General features: G+C 61.5%; 1 protein-coding gene across 4 annotated transcripts in view; it reads right to left on the bottom strand.

The window, feature by feature from the left end:
• B4GALNT3 (beta-1,4-N-acetyl-galactosaminyltransferase 3) overlaps positions 1-12,748 on the bottom strand; it is a 93,695-nt gene that overhangs the window by 2,931 nt on the left and 78,016 nt on the right. The window contains exons 4-20 of one of the 4 annotated variants that reach the window (XR_009543230.1): positions 12,307-12,402; positions 11,852-11,942; positions 11,384-11,484; positions 10,864-10,931; positions 9,736-9,814; positions 9,575-9,641; positions 7,889-8,032; positions 7,002-7,111; positions 6,200-6,300; positions 5,914-5,975; positions 4,600-5,398; positions 3,158-3,477; positions 2,304-2,457; positions 2,014-2,086; positions 1,498-1,651; positions 1,077-1,242; positions 803-930 (exon numbers count right to left, since the gene is read on the bottom strand). Coding sequence is in view for 3 of the 4 variants with exons in the window: in XM_060164371.1 (XP_060020354.1) it covers positions 804-930; positions 1,498-1,651; positions 2,014-2,086; positions 2,304-2,457; positions 3,158-3,477; positions 4,600-5,398; positions 5,914-5,975; positions 6,200-6,300; positions 7,002-7,111; positions 7,889-8,032; positions 9,575-9,641; positions 9,736-9,814; positions 10,864-10,931; positions 11,384-11,484; positions 11,852-11,942; positions 12,307-12,402 (2,546 nt within the window). In the remaining variant the exon portion in view is untranslated. Of the gene's footprint in view, positions 1-802; positions 931-1,076; positions 1,243-1,497; positions 1,652-2,013; positions 2,087-2,303; positions 2,458-3,157; positions 3,478-4,599; positions 5,399-5,913; positions 5,976-6,199; positions 6,301-7,001; positions 7,112-7,888; positions 8,033-9,574; positions 9,642-9,735; positions 9,815-10,863; positions 10,932-11,383; positions 11,485-11,851; positions 11,943-12,306; positions 12,403-12,748 lie in introns of those variants that run through there. The other 3 variants (XM_060164373.1, XM_060164371.1, XM_060164372.1) reach the window with 3 other exon arrangements.

Raw genomic sequence — 12,748 nt, 5'->3', positions numbered from 1 at the left:
TCTCTCAGGAAGAAGAGTGTATCTTCCCTGTCAAGGTCCCCTCTCTCCCGGAGCCCCTGACCTTGCCTGTCCACCTCCTCTGGGCACTGTTCCAGCAATTACACCCTTTCTCTCTTGGATTTTTCCCCCTCTCCCTCCTTTGCCCCCACCCCTCAAGCTCAAATCTCAAGGGATCATCCGCCTCCCCTTCCCTTCTCTTGGCAATAAATTCTTGAAGGAGGAATCTCAGACTAAGCTTCCACTTCCTTACCACCCACATGCTCTGAAATCCCCTCACCCTGGGGTCCCACCAGCCTGCTCTCTGCTGCAACCCTTCTTCCCACCGCTCCCTGCCGCCGGCTGGTCCTGCCTCTTCTTTACGTACCACAGACCCTGTCCTCCTCCCCCAAACTCCCTTCTACCAGGTTCCAGGGACCCAGAACCTCCTGGATACCTGTTGCCCTTTAATGGTCCACACTGGCTCTTTTCCTGACCCTCTGCCGGGTCTCTTATCCACCGCCACAAGCTCAGCCTCCTCCCCAGCCGTGTTTTCCCGAGTGGGCAGGTGGGAGCCTTGCCGAGAACAGTACCACTCGCATCCACACAGCTCGGAGCCTGTGTTCTTCCCCCCGACAGTCTGCCAGGCACCCACCACGCCCGCCCTGTGACACAGGCAGAGGCAGTATCCCCTCCAATAGATCCAGTCTCGGCGAGGGAAGGAATCTGACCCCCAAGAGGCGGTGCTGGGCCTGGGGGGGATCTAGCCCTGCCCCCACCCAGGGCCCCTCCCCCAGGTCTCTCAGGTGCCCTCGCTCCCCACTCACCTGTCCAACAGCTCCCAGTCCTCTCCACCCCAGCGGTCTCGGAACTCCTTGGTGTTCATGCCCCCGATCCTGTCCAGGTCTGACTTGTAGATGCCGAGCAGCCCAAAGCCATTCACCTCCCAGTAGCCTGTGGACAGACGCCCCAGATGAGCTGACCCAGGGCCAGGAGGACGGAGAAGGCTGAAAACTCTCATCTGCACGAGCCCCTTGCCTATGTGCGGGGGGAAGCCCCCGGAGCTAAGGTTCCGGGTCCAGGGGAGGCAGCAGTCCTACCAGGGAGGGACCAAGGGCCGGTGACAGCCCTACAGGAGGCTCTGACGGCAGCAGCCCCCGAGGGCACAGCCTTGCGCCGCTCCCTCTCCGGGTGGGGAATCTTCCTCCCATCTTTGTATCCTCACACAGCACGCCGTCTGGCACATAGTAAGTGCTTAATAAAGGTCTGATGAACAAAAGAAGGGGAAGATGAGGCGGGAAATGTTCATCGCTGCTGCTGCGGCTGCGTCAGCTCAGCCCTGGGGCACTTCTCTGCGGTCTGTCCAGGGGGGGGGGGGGGGCGGGGTGGGGGCGGGCAGAGGAGCGGAAGGGGAGGGTGGGGGAGGGGTGCTGCCATTGTAGACACGAATATTTCCATCTCTGGGTTAAGAAGCAAGACAGAGAGGCCTTTCCTACCCTCCCCAGCCCAGGACAGGCTCACCCTCAGGCCACTGGGGAGTGGCGCCGCAGTGCAGCCTCATGACCATGGGGGCGAAGGCCATCTTGCCCTCCACACAGTGCTTCCGGATGGTATCGATGATTCCAGCTGGGAAGTGGATGTGGAGGTCACAGAGGAAGATGATGCTGTGCGGGTCCTGGGGACAGAGGTGGGAGGGTCAGCAGCCCCTACAGACCACGGCGAGGAGGCCAGGCCGCTCTCTAGGGCAATCCTCAGGCTCTTTCCCATTTCAATGACTGACAAACTTGCGTGAAACAAATTGTTGGATGGGTTTCCAGGGTACTGGGCATCAGGGCGCAGTTCTCACCATCGGAGAGGGAATCTCAACTCCTCCCTGACCTTTCACGGACTCCGAGGACCCCGCATGAACGCTCCCACCCTGGTACCGGCCCTGCGGCGCAGCAGAGAGGACCCTGTGTCCTCGTCCCTTCCTCCCCGAGGAGCCGGCCGTCTGTGCGTCTCTTCAGCAGCCTTAGTCACGTCTCTCAGGCAGCTTACCTTCACCAGGTCCACGCCAGCCTGAAGCCCGGCTGAGCGTTCGAAGTTCCCACTTAGCTTCATGTACTGGTAGCTGCGGGGAGAGCAGAGAGGGGCTGAGCCTCAGAACCCGGCGGTGGCAGTCCCAGGTGGAAGCTGGCAGGCAGAGAAGAGGTGGTGCGTGCACCTGGGATGGGCCTACGGGCAGGCGGTTGCGGCCTCCGGGAAAAGCTAGAGGCTGGGAATCAGGGAAGCTGGCGGGGCTTCAGGAAGAAGTGGCTCAGGCTGTGCCCTGCCGAGAACACCCTCACCTCCGCAGCCGGGACCTTCGCAGGGCCATCTCGACGTCCATGTCCTCGCTGCTGTAGTCGGTGATGATGATGTTGAAGTGCGGGTCGCCGGTGACACCGAACAGGGTCTCCATGTCTCTGATGAATTGCTGCACCCAGCGCGCCTGGTTCTTTACTGCCCGGTGGGGCAGGCGGGGTGGGCGGGGAGAAAGAAGCAGAGGTAACGCAAAGGAGGGCACCTCCACTCCCGGTTCCTGCGTGCTCAGGAGTCCCATCAGACTTTTGCTGAGGGTAATGCGGCTACGGGAAAGGTCAGCAGAGCAGCGGGGGACGGAGGGTAGAGGGAGACCTCACCATTACAGGGGCCTCCACACCACCACCACCACCACCACCCCGCAGAGCCTCCCAGGGAGGGCTCTGCGGGAAGGGCGGGGGCTTGTCATCAGCTCATCCTGGTAACCCTCCTGGGCTCTCACACTCAAACCTTCTAGCTGTCCATCTTACGGTCATCCTTCACGTTCTGTCCGACCCCACGGCTACACTCCTTGACAGGCTCCCCTCTTGCTATAAAAACCAGCCAGTCTGCCCTCCCTGTCGCACTGCCCCAGGCCAGCAGCCCAAGCTGATTTTCACGTCCAACCCTGAATGCTGGGTCAGTAAGAAGAGCCGCTGGCCTATGGGTCAGCGTCCTTCCCAGCTGCAGCCCTGACTGCCCACATGACCTCACACTAGTTACTTTTCTCCTGTGAGCCCGTTTCCCGAAGTGGCCTCTCCCACAAGTTCTTGTGGAATCACATCGGGGAGCAGAGACCGGGTGCTCGTGATCACGTGAGGCCCCTGCTCCGCGGACAGCGCCCAGGTGGCAGGAGGCTCACCCGGCACAACGAAGTGGACCACGGCGTGGTGGTTCCAGGAGAAGCCCTGGGGCCAGCACAGCTTGGGCTCCGGGGCCCGGGCACTCAGGACATGTCTCTGGCGGTCGTGTGGGCTCCACACCAGGCCTTGCAGGTTCCGGGCCTCGGCCTCTTCCCCACCAGCGGCATCGACGCCCTGCCTGCCACGCGTGGACACGAACTCCGAGAGCCGCACCAGGTGCTGGCCTCGTTCCAGCAGCTCAAGCTCCAGCAGGTAGCGGCCCCCACGGAGGTGGTCCTGACGCTTCTCCACGTTCACGATGCGCCGTAGCTGGTACCTCCTGGCGGAAAGGGTGCGGGGCTTGGGTCACTCTTCCCGCATGTGGGAGCAAGGCCAGTCATCAGGAGACCTTGGTCTTCGCCCAGCTTTGCTGTTGGTTAACATGCTTGCGTGATGCTTACCTGCTCCAGTGAGCACTGCTGCCATCTTTAAAAATGCACCTATTGGGGCCTCCCTGGTGGCGCAACTGGTTGAGAGTCCGCCTGCCGATGCAGGGGACACGGGTTCAAGCCCTGGTCCGGGAAGATCCCACGTGCCATGGAGCAATTAAGCCCGTGAGCCACAACTACTGAAGCCCGCGTGCCTAGACCCTGTGCTCCGCAACAAGAGAAGCCACCGCAATGAGAAGCCCGCGCACCGCAACAAAGAGTAGCCCCCGCTCGCGGCAACTAGAAAGCCCGCGCAGCAACAAAGACCCAATGCAGCCAAAAATAAATAAATAAATTAATTAAAAAAAAATAAAAATGTTCTGGAATCACGTAGTGGTGGTGGCTGCACAACATCCTGAATACACTTAAAACCACTGAATCGTACACTCCAGAATGGTGAACTGAATGGTATGTGCCTTTTTTTTTTTTTTTTTTTTTTTTTTGTTTTTTGCGGTACGCGGGCCTCTCACTGTTGTGGCCTCTCCTGTTGCGGAGCTCAGGCTCCGGACGCGCAGGCTCAGCGGCCATGGCTCACGGGCCCAGCCGCTCCGCGGCATGTGGGATCTTCCCGGACCGGGGCACGAACCCGTGTCCCCTGCATCGGCAGGCGGGCTCTCAACCACTGCGCCACCAGGGAAGCCCGGTATGTGCCTTTTATCTCAACTAGAAAAATGTTGGTGGGTTGAATGAATGAATGAAAGAACAGAGCATTCGTCCATGCCTTCTGCCCCCGCCCTTCTAGCCCACATCTGGGTCTCAAGGTGTCTTTTTAGCCCCAGTTTTGCCTGTCCCATCTCTTTACCAGCTCCCTCCCTGAGAGCCTTCCCAGTGTTCAGCCTGTGTCCTGGGACAGGCCCCAGGGATCTCAGACCTTGCCTGATGGTGGGACCGAGACCTGACAGGCACTCATCCTCCCAGGTGCCTGCGGCCAGGCCCCCCCCCCCCGCCCAGCCCACGAGAGCCCTTTACCTTACCCCCGGCTGCGCTGGTTAAGCTTCTTCAAGAAGACCCGCGTGACCTCGAGCGCCTCCTGCTCGGGAAGCAGCAGGTTGCCAGACGTGTTACAGCTCAGGTCAATCCAGTCGGTCCGCAGGGCTTGGAAGTCGAGGTTGCCGGCACTGAAGGTCTGGTCCCAGTTCACCACCGGGTCGAACATGGACAGGTATTCCAACACCTCCCTCACCTCCTCCTCCTCTTCTTCCCCCTCGTCCTCTCCCTCCGCTCGTCCTTCCTGGCCGCCAGCCACGGCCAACACCTCCTCCGCCTCCTTAGGCCAAGCCCTCCTGGGGTCCGGAGGCTCCGTCCTGTCGCCCCTTCTCTGCTTTGCAATGTATGACTCAACTTGACTCAGCCACTGGGACTGCCCCAGCGTCTTCCCGGGGCTGCCACCCGCGGGTCTGGGCCTCTTCACTGGAGGCAGGTGCCCTGCTGGGCGTCCCGGGGGCCACTTGTCAGGATGCCGTGGAGCCTGGTGGGGCTCGGGGTTAGGCTTCCTGGCCTTCTTCTCTGCTGGCTGGGCCGGCATGGCGCTGGTCCTTGCTGGGAAGGGGGCTGTGGAGTTCTGCGTGGGAGGGGGCACCACCAGGCCCCCCTGCGGCCGAGCCAGAAGCCTCCGCAGGCTTCGGAGGCGGCGGTTGGTGGCGTCCTGCCCGGGGGCCGTCGGGGGCCCTTGCTTCCCCTCCGGTGTCCTGGCGTTCTGGCCGTCAGGGGCAGGGGTGTCCTCTGCCGCTTCTCCGTACTGGGATTCTTCTAGAAGGCCTTCCTCGGAACCTGCTGTCAACAACAACCATCCCTCGCGTGGGGTTTCAACCTCTCCCCAACAAGATCCACGAGACGGCTGAGGACCAGTGGGTGAGCCAGCGGGGGTCCCTGGCGGGGCCTGCACTGGGCCCGGGGTGAGTTACTCAACCTCAGCTAAAGCCAGGGTCTCCCTCTTCCATAGGGTTGTCAAGAGTGAGTGACACGAAGGACAGAAAGCACTAGCCGGGGCCTGGCACATGCAGGGACCCAGCAGATAGCCCCACTTAGTCCCCAATACTGCAAGGAGAGAGGCCACAGGAAGACAGTGCTTCTGCACAGCAGAGCTTCCCTAATGATGGGCCGGGGTAGCGAGGCCCTCGGACAGTTCAGGTAGCGTCCCCCATGGCCCTTCATCCTCTACATGTGCCTTGGAAAGGAAGAGGGGGGAGAAGGGCTCCTCCCCCCACTCTTGGGGCTGGGGGGAAGGGCTGTGGGGTTTGCATTCTAAGCTCCTGCGGGGGGAGGGCGGCTCGGCTGTCACTCTGTACCTGGCTGCTCCGGCCCCTGCTTCGGAGGCTGGTCAATCTTGATGTAGTCCTGAAAGTTGAGCCTGCAGGAGTGAGGGAGGCTGGCATGGGCACCCTGCAGGCCATGGCGCGGTCGGGAGGGGCGGCCTGAGGTCATGCCCGGCCGGGGGTGCAGGGGGGGAGGCTGCGTGTGTGTACGTGTGCTTGTGTGAAGCACCCAGGAAGCGCCAAGGCTCCTTGGTGGAGGGTCTCTGTGGCCCTTCTGGTCCAGGCAGCCCTCCCAGCTCCTGCCCCATCAGTGTCTCACCTGTCCTGGTAGTAGGAGTTTTCCTGGTAGAAGCACTTATTATGGGTCTCCATGTGGCTCAGGCGGGTGTAGTCATTGGGGTAGACAAAGGACAGGTGAACCTGGAGGCGGAGAGCAGGGCTGCTGTGGACACAGCATCTGGATTCCACCCCACCCCTGACGTGCCCTCCCCTGGGCTCTGGACTGAACGTGCCCGGGTCAAGCGCCCCGTGTGCACATCCCAGCCTCCTGCCCTGGCTTGTTCTCCGCAGCTGCAGCCGGGGCCACCCCTCCACCCCGCCCCTCCTGCGGCCTTGCCCTCTCCTGCCACCTCCCACCTCCCTGTTACTCCCTGCACTGTCTTTTGCCCCCTTTCAACATAGCTCGAGGCCTCGGCCACCAAAAGCCTTCTCAGCCCTGCCCCACGGCTGCCCCCAGCCTCTCCCGCCGTCACCTCTGGACCCAGGGGCGCAGCAGGATCCTGCCCCTGGGGCTTCCGTGCGGGCTAGGGGTTCTCCAAGGCGGAGCTCCACCTCACCAGCGCCTTGTCTATAAGTTTAATAAGTACCGCCACCCTCGGGGCGGAGGGTGGGAGGCCTTAGCCAGCCCTCCCCGCACGGCTCCGGGCCCCGCAGGGCAGCCCATCCGGCCCCGCAGGGCAGCCCATCCGGCCGGGCACAGCGAAATGCCGGTTCTCTGGGCCCCAGGAGGCATCCCACCCGCTGGCGTGTGGAGTGGGGAGGAGGGGCCCGCCTCTGCAGTCCCAGCAATGGGCAGCGAGCCCCCTCCCACGCCTGGCCCTGCCGCCTGGCCCGAGACTTACAAACCGGAGTCCCTGGTAGCGCTGCAGACGAAGCCCGTCCACCAGGTAGCTGGGCTTGTAGGGACAGTCGGGCAGGACGCGGCGGAGCTGGGATCTGGGGATCAGTGGCACTGGGACAGAAGGAGGCGGAGTGAGGTTGAGTGAGGGAGCCTGAAACAGGCTGGCTCACAGCCACAAAGCCTCCAGGCTGCGGGGCGAGGGCTGGATCTGCGGCCCCAAGCCCACACGTTTCTGTTTTCACTCGTGGCAGCATCCAGCCCGGCAGCTGAGGCCACCAAGCGGAGGCTGCCACCACTCTTGGGGGTGGGGGCGGATTCCAGGGGCAGCTGGAGGCAGAGAGCTCGCACGCGGCGCCTGACTCGAGGCACAGGACGGTGCTGGGATCGCTGTACAGGGCCAGTCTCAAAACAGGTTTAGAAACTCCCAGTGAGGCCAAGAAGCCTCCCCCTAGGGCAGTGCCAGTAACTGAATTCCCTTCCGGCTGTCATGGCGGGGACAGGGCTGGAAGGGGACACTTTGTCGTCTTTTAAAATGTAAACACTCTGGACAGCTTAAGACTCCTACACCTTAGTGGGGACGTACTTCTCTCACTGGACAGCAAGAGCTAGAATCCAATAAGAAACTGATATACGTGATTGCAGAGGGCACACCTGGGTTCTGGCTCTATTTCTTGTCCTTTAATGTTTGCTCTGTAATGATTTGTACAATTGCAAAGCTGTACATCTGTCTTTTTGTACCTTTCTGTATGCATGTTATATTTCATACAAGTAAAAGAAAAGAGTCTCTGATTTGGGGATATTGCGGTAGCACAGAGGCCTCCTCCTCGACATCCGCGGACCTGGCAGCGTGTCCCCCAGCCGGAGGTCAAGTCCGCAGTGAGGTCGTACCTCGATAGAGGGTGTCCCGAGGGTCGGGCCGCAGCATGTCGGCCAGGGGCTGCTCATCACTGGGAAGAGGGTCTGGGGAGCCTGCATGGCTGGCTGCTGTCTGCGGGATGTGGCCCACCTCATCCATCCTCAGGACTGTCTCATCTGGGCCCAGGGAGGAAAGAACAGAGGGCAGCTGTGACTCCCAGAGAAAGTCAGCCCAGAAGCCAGGCCCCTGCCTCCTGGAGGGGCCAGGAAGGGGCCGACTGAAGGCTTCCGTATCCCCAGGCTGGTACAGTATGTGACGCGCTCAATCCCGCTTGCCCCCAACCCTGCCTCCACAACCTGTGGTCTCCCTTGGACCCCCTCCACCAGCCCAGGGCCAGCACACAGCACAGTTTTGTGTGAGTTGGAAAAAGCCACCTCTTCCTCAAAATGTGTTACCTGCTACCTGCTGGAAATTCATCATTAGAAGTCTGTTTATTTAACAAACACAGGAAGGGCACTTACTAAATAATAAGCCAGGCGCTGATCCAAGCATCTTACAAATATCAACGCATTTAATCCTCAGAGCTGCTGTGGCTTACGTACTATTATCATCATTCCCACTTTACAGACAAGGAACTTGGGCAAAGGGAAGCAAAGTCACGTGCCTGAGATCACACAAAAGCTGACTGAACCCAGGCCTGTGTCTCAGCCTCTCCAGCAGACAAGCCCAGGCCCAGCAAGCAGGGAGCCCCTAGGCTTCCAGCACCCACCCCTCACCTCCCTCTGGGGGTCTGGTGTTCAAGACTACTTGTCCCCTATCTGACCAGCCCCGGGGGCTGGCTCCTTGTCTCTGCTCCCTGCTTCCTGAGATCATCTGCCGTGACCCCAGATAAGAGCTCGGTTACCTCTGGCCCATCTCACTGGCTTCTTACCTGAATTGGCCTCGGGCTTCCTTTTTCTTGGCTCACACTCCATCTGTGGATTCCAATCTCCCTTCCTCTTCTGTCTGGCACCAACTGGCCCTTCTGCCCTGACCTCCTGCTTCGGCCACCGGCAGCCTCCCCCGACCCCTCTCGCCCCTTCCTCACTGCCGCCCTCTCCTGTGAACCAGACCTTCCGTTCCGCTCTCCCTCCTGCCCTCCGTGCAAACGCTCTTCCCACCGTCTCCCGGTCTCCTCCAGACCCACCTTCCCTTCCTCGCCAGGGCTTCTGCTCTGCCAGCTCCTCCTATACCTGGGCCCACATGGCCCACCTGCCGGTGCTGACTTCTCAGTGGGGCCTCCAGGCAGGGGGAAATCATAAGCAACAACAAGTATACTCGGGGAGTCCACTGACTGCAGCCTGAGAGAGGTGAGAACGCTTCCTCTCCTCTGGCCACAGCCATGCGAGAACCATGGCGGCTCATCTGCAAAATAGGGACTGGCCTCCCTCAGAGGCTTTTCATCTGGAGTGAGCGTCCTGGTTTCTGGATCCCCTTGAAATCATACAGACAACACCGTGTGGAGGCGGACGGGTGTTTCTCTGGGGCGACGGCTCGGAGAGGTTCCGGAAGGCGCTCACAGGTCACCGACCCCCCGGGAGCTAAGGACCTCTGACCATAGCGCCCTTCAGGCTCTGCTCCTTGGTCCGGACCCTCCACACCTCGTTCCAAGCAGCCCTCCCAGCCCCGCCAAGCCAGCCCCACCTCGGCCCGTCCCCAGGCTGGGGCAGGACACTCACTTGTGAAGAGGGACAGGGAAGCGGAGTCAATGATGCTGAACTTGGCCCCGGGGTCATTCCGTCGCCACTGGGAGAGGAGAGAGGGTGGACGCAGCAGGTTGGAGGTGGCTGACTTGGAACAGGGCTCAGGGGCCTGGGCAGAGGGGACCTCGGGGGCTCACCGCGACTTCCACGTGGTCGGTGCCCTGGTCGTTCTGCTTGTGTAGCACCTCGAAGTAGTACCTGCGGGCGGCTGACAGGCTGGCGGGAGAGGGCAGGGAACAGGGGGCTGTCTCCCAGGCCCCCACGCTGCCTGAGCCCCCTCCCAGCGCCACACACGCCCCATCCCTCCCTCCCTTCTCCTGGTCCCAGGGACCTGCTGGCGAGCATCCGGGTCAGAACCCCCATCGCCGCTTACTGACAGGGCGGCCTCAGTCTTCCCTCCCGTGAGATGGGATAACAACAGCACTAACCTCCCTGGATACTCAGCTCCCTGTTAACCCTCAGAGAGCTGTTCCTATGTGGAGGCACTGTGCTCAGTGCTTTATACACATGAACTCACGTAATCCCTGTTGGCAGGTAAGAACCCTGAGGTGCAGAAAATTTGGGTAATTTGCCCAAAGTCCCCAGGTAATAAGGGTGCAGTTGGGGTTTGGACCCAGGCAGTCTGGCTTTAGAGCCCTCATCCTCGGCTGCTGTGCTGCGTCGCACGGGAAGTGGTGACCTCGGGGGCTGGTACTGTCAGTGCTCTGTGCAAGCTGTACTGTCTCACTGCCACCAACACCAGCACCCGGCACCTTCAAGCCAACGCGTGTTCGTGCCAGTGCGCGGGCCACCAGGTGGCGCTCTGGGGCTGGGATGGTTCCCATCCCAGCCACTCCAGGCCTTCCCTCCAGCCTGCCCAGGGGCTCCCCGCCACTCAGAACTTTCTGCAGCTCAGAAAGAGCAGAGGCGGTCCAACTGTGGACCCTGCAGGGATGGAGAAAACGGGCAAGCAAGGGCGGGAAGAAAGGAGACCCATTCTGTTTTCCAGTCCTGAGTGCGTCTGAACAGCTGTGTGACCCTCATTAAGTCACAGCCCTCTCTGGGCCTCAGTTCCTCATCTGTAAAGTGAGGAAGGATGGGCCAGGTGGTCTCTAATCAAAGACCTGGTTTACCTGAATGCACGTGGCCCTGGCTCGCTGAACCTCTGTGATGGGGCGGCGGGGGGGAAGTGTCCCCCGGGCCCGGGCCCCAGCCCTGAGCCGGCCTCTCGGCACCTCACGGAGGCTGGGGCTTCTGCCGTTCCTGTCACCACACTCCCTACTCACCTCACTGGCCTGGACATTTGACTCCGAAATTTCCCGAACTCTCCAGGGGCAGTCCACTCTTTTCCAGTCTGGAGGTGTGGGGAGCAAGGGAAGAGAAGGGCGGACACAAAGGCAAAGTATGGAGGGTGGGAAGTGGCGAGTGAGGGGACACAGGCAGAAGGAGAGAGGAGGCAAGTGGGAGGAGGGAGAAGGGGAGATGGGGAGGGTGGGAAGGGACACGGGACCACTCGGGAAGTAAGTCCCCTTCCCCGCACGCCCCGCCCCCAGCAGCCGGCGCCCACCCCATGAATCCTCAGCATCAGGACCAGAGCACCCAGGATGGGTGTGGCCCAGTCCTGAGTCTTCCCGGGGTCTGTTCCCGGCCACACCCAGTCCATCCTTCTGTAAGACGGGAGGCAGCGGGCGAGAATGCAGCTTCTCATGCCTCTTCCCTGGCTGTCACACCAGACTGTCCTGATGGAGGCAGGTGACCTGGCTCCCGGGGGCAGTGGGAGGGCCCATGGGACCGTGGGGACCCTACCTTGCCGACGCTGGCCAGCAGCTGCAGGCCTGAGACCTGGTCGTCACGGCTCAGCCAGAATTCTGCGTTGTCATCGGCGGCGATGGCAAACTGGATCTCCCCTGGGCATGAGGGCAGTCTCCAGGTGAGAGCAGGACGGGCCTCCACAGAGCGGGGTCTCATGTCTCAGGCTAAGTCCTCTTTGGGGGCTTGCTGCTGGGCTCCCCTCTTTGTAAAGTGGGGGTCTCTACACCCTGGGAGACCCCGTGGAGATGGAGACTTACAGGGAGGGACCAGCTAGTTCCAGACCCTTCAAATCAGGGTGTGAAGTGGCCGCCTGGGGGCCTGCGTGAGACCTCACCACAGCCAAACTCCCCCCCTCCCCTGAGGGTCCAGCTGGGTCCAGCTGACCCAGGGCAGGCGATGTGCTCCGGGCACCCTGAGAACTCAGGCAGGAAGGGGAAGAGCGGGATCCGGGGCTGGCCTCACCGTCGCTGAAGGGGTGCAGGTAGCCAAAGATGCGGAGGCCATAGTTGGTCCACTTGGGGGACACGGCCAGCTTCCTCAGGGTTGTGCGGATCTGTGCCGGGAAACCAGAGGGGGATCATTACCCAGAAGAGGGAAGAGGGAAGTGAAGAGGCTGGTCTGCTCAGGGCTGGCGGGAGGACGAGGAGGGCGGGAGGCGGGTGGACCCACCTCCCGCTCCCACTTGCTTCTTTATCTAGGTAACCTGCAACAGTGCACAGCCCCACAACTGTATGTGGCGGCCTCCTGGGTAAACTATATTGCCAAGGAAATCCCTGGGAAGGGAACAAGGGAGACACTGTGGGCGTTAGAAGGGGGTCCACAGGATAAAGGAAAAGAAACGAACCAGAACAAAAGCAAGGGAAGGTGAGGAAGACAGAAGCGGGGGGCAGGAGGGCAGCGGGGGAGGAAGCACTCACGTGTGGGTACAGGGGGAAGTGGAGGTCCCTCCGCAGCTGCTGCATGGAGCTGCCACACCAGTCTTCAAACACGTGCAGGTTGACGCGGCCCCGGAACTGCACGGGGCAGGGACAGGGTGTGAGCGTGAGATGGGGCCGGCCTGCAGCCCCGGCCCGAGCGCTCCTCACTGTTGAAGGTCATGGTCCACGCCAGTTCCGCTCCCGTCCTCGGCACCCACGGCTGCCTGGGGAACCTCATCCCCGTGGCCTGGCCCTGAGGCCTGGGGCTGTTTTTCTGTCCTTGCACGTGTCCACACGCCCACATGCATGTACACGCACATATACACACTCCCGGCTCTTTCCATGCAGGAAGTGGGCTGGTCTGCATCCCCCAGGCAGGGGGAGTAACAGCCAGGACGGAATGGCAGGAGGGAGGTGCCAGGCTGGGGCTTCAGCCGGACCC

Source organism: Lagenorhynchus albirostris, chromosome 11 (assembly GCF_949774975.1).
Source record: "Lagenorhynchus albirostris chromosome 11, mLagAlb1.1, whole genome shotgun sequence".
Lineage (NCBI taxonomy): Eukaryota > Metazoa > Chordata > Mammalia > Artiodactyla > Delphinidae > Lagenorhynchus > Lagenorhynchus albirostris.
The sequence above is the reverse complement of the archived record's forward strand: the minus strand, read 5'-3'. Positions and strand labels throughout refer to the sequence as shown.